The following is a 2,035-nucleotide window of genomic DNA, read 5'->3' as shown; positions in this document are numbered from 1 at the left end:
TTATGTGTGTATAATAGGGTGAAAATATGAAGAAAAGGACTGCATAAGTGGCAAGTGGAAGTTGGACATGAATGAAAGGTGGGGATACACATGGTAGTAGGGTTAAGAGGACTAAGACAACAAAGGTAAATATAAATTCTTATTTCTTATTTTTTTTATTTGTTATTAAGTATGTTTCATTTAAGTGTTTATTCTATGTGTATAATAGGGTGAAAATGTGAAGAAAAGGACTACACAAGTGGCAAGTAGAAGTAGGATAAGAATGGAAGGTAGGGATACATAAGGTACTAGGGAGAGTGGGTCTGCAAAAGTGACAAGGGAAAGGAATAATGTTGTAATTCCCAAGGTTAAGAGGAGGAAAAAGAGTGAAAGGATCATCAAGGAAAAATTGGCTACCCAAGTTACAGGAAAGAATGGAGAGGGGAACACTTCAGAAAAACTTGTCAACTTAATGTAGTTTTTTCATGGGAACTGTATGGGATGTGTCCTTTATTATGTAGTAAAATATTATGTAGTAAAAACATGTTAGGATGTTTTCTTTTAAAGATTCTATGCCATAATTTTTACGTAATGTGTTGCAGTCACTTTGGTTGTTAATATATTCTCTTGTGGGATCTAGTATCCCTTGTGTCCTTTTTATGCACCAGATGGTCCCTTCTTTCTTGTCCTTCCTGGAATTGTTATGTGGACCATGCTACTTAAAAAATTGTTTGTGGACCATATAACAACTCATGCATGATATTATATAAGGGTAGTGGACCATATAACTTGCATTCTTTAGGGACCATACAACAATTCATGCAATATACTATCAAGGAACCAATAAAGAAATGTTAGAATAAAACAGAATCCATGCGTTCGATTATATAATTAGTCCATAAAAAAGGTGTTACATGACCATACGTAATGCGGCTAAAGTACATTGCTTATACTAAATTGTCAAAATGATCATCATTCCATATACCACCATTACACCATCAAATAACCCTATACACCCTGCCTCATTCCAAATACCTAATCAACCAAAAGACCATTCCCATATGCACCATGATCCAAAAACCACCTATACACCATGACCCAACATCCTACATCACCTAGAACAGCTTAAAGTACATGAGCACAAACAACAAGAAGACCTGAGCAATCAAAGCAACCTTTTTCAACATCTTCTTCAGACTTTCAATCTCAATGAGTAGTTCTTGGATCCTAGCTTCAGCAAGTTCCTTCTCATCTTTCCTAAGAAGCTTGTGCTTCTCCACCTTCTTCTGCAGCTCAACAACTTGACCATTCCTAACCAAAAGGTAGTCGATCCTAAGTTTCATGTCCCATAACGTATCCTTGTAGTGTTTTGGTAATGATGGTTCAAGCCACTGGAAGAAGTTGCAATTGTCGTTGGATATCTACAAAAGAATGCCACACAATAGAAAAAGGGTTTTACTATTCAAACTTTAGGATTTTCTTGTTGTAAATGGGGGTTTTTTGTCGATCAAAATAGGGGGTTTGCAGCACAAAAATCAAAACTTTAGGTTTAAAAGTTATCGTTTGTAACGAAGGATACCATACCATTGATTTTGCGCAATTATAGAAGCTGTGAGCTGGGTTGTTAGGCTTCCAAGCTTCTCTGAGCTTCGACACAGGCTGATCATGGCACAAGCAGGGAGGATTCACTTCAATCCAGTAAATGGAGACTGTGTTATAGGATTTAGAGGACGAAGACATGGTCGAAAGGGTTGGTGTTCGTCAGAGTGTAAGGAAATAGTGAGAGTGGATCTATTGAACCCTTACAAAGCTAATGTAGTAAGCTAATTGGACACCAGCTGGATACCATATACCACGTCACATTTAACTTTCATTGACCAACCGGGGAAGTGGTAATAAAATGAAGAAAACCTTATTTTGGCAGGTAATTTGTCACTTTAGTGGGGTCAGAGGTACGAAAATTAGTTGAAGTACCTTTTAAAACGAAACGAAAAAACATTATTGTGCTTCTATATCAATAACCCTTACTAATTTCCTCCATCAATAGTTCAAGCTC

General features: G+C 36.8%; 1 protein-coding gene across 1 annotated transcript; it reads right to left on the bottom strand.

Moving 5' to 3' along the window:
• Positions 1-1,094: 1,094 nt before the first annotated feature.
• LOC111885283 (uncharacterized) lies at positions 1,095-1,719 on the bottom strand. Its single transcript, XM_023881548.1, has 2 exons — positions 1,564-1,719; positions 1,095-1,400 (listed from the first exon to the last, which is right to left on the bottom strand). The coding sequence occupies exons 1-2, from the start codon at positions 1,717-1,719 to the stop codon at positions 1,095-1,097; spliced, it is 462 nt and encodes a 153-aa protein (XP_023737316.1).
• Between the last annotated feature and the right edge of the window lie 316 nt (positions 1,720-2,035).

This window comes from Lactuca sativa, chromosome 2 (genome assembly GCF_002870075.4).
Source record: "Lactuca sativa cultivar Salinas chromosome 2, Lsat_Salinas_v11, whole genome shotgun sequence".
Classification (NCBI taxonomy): Eukaryota; Viridiplantae; Streptophyta; class Magnoliopsida; order Asterales; family Asteraceae; genus Lactuca; species Lactuca sativa.
This window is presented reverse-complemented; position numbering and strand designations above follow the sequence as displayed.

What these genes read in the sequence shown, in the direction of transcription:
- LOC111885283 (XM_023881548.1), bottom strand. Translation starts at nt 1,719, where the DNA reads ATGTCTTCGTCCTCTAAATCCTATAACACAGTCTCCATTTACTGGATT. An exon ending in ATAATTGCGCAAAATCAATG is followed by an intron (nt 1,401 to 1,563) that starts GTATGGTATCCT and finishes ATTCTTTTGTAG; the next exon opens with ATATCCAACGACAATTGCAA.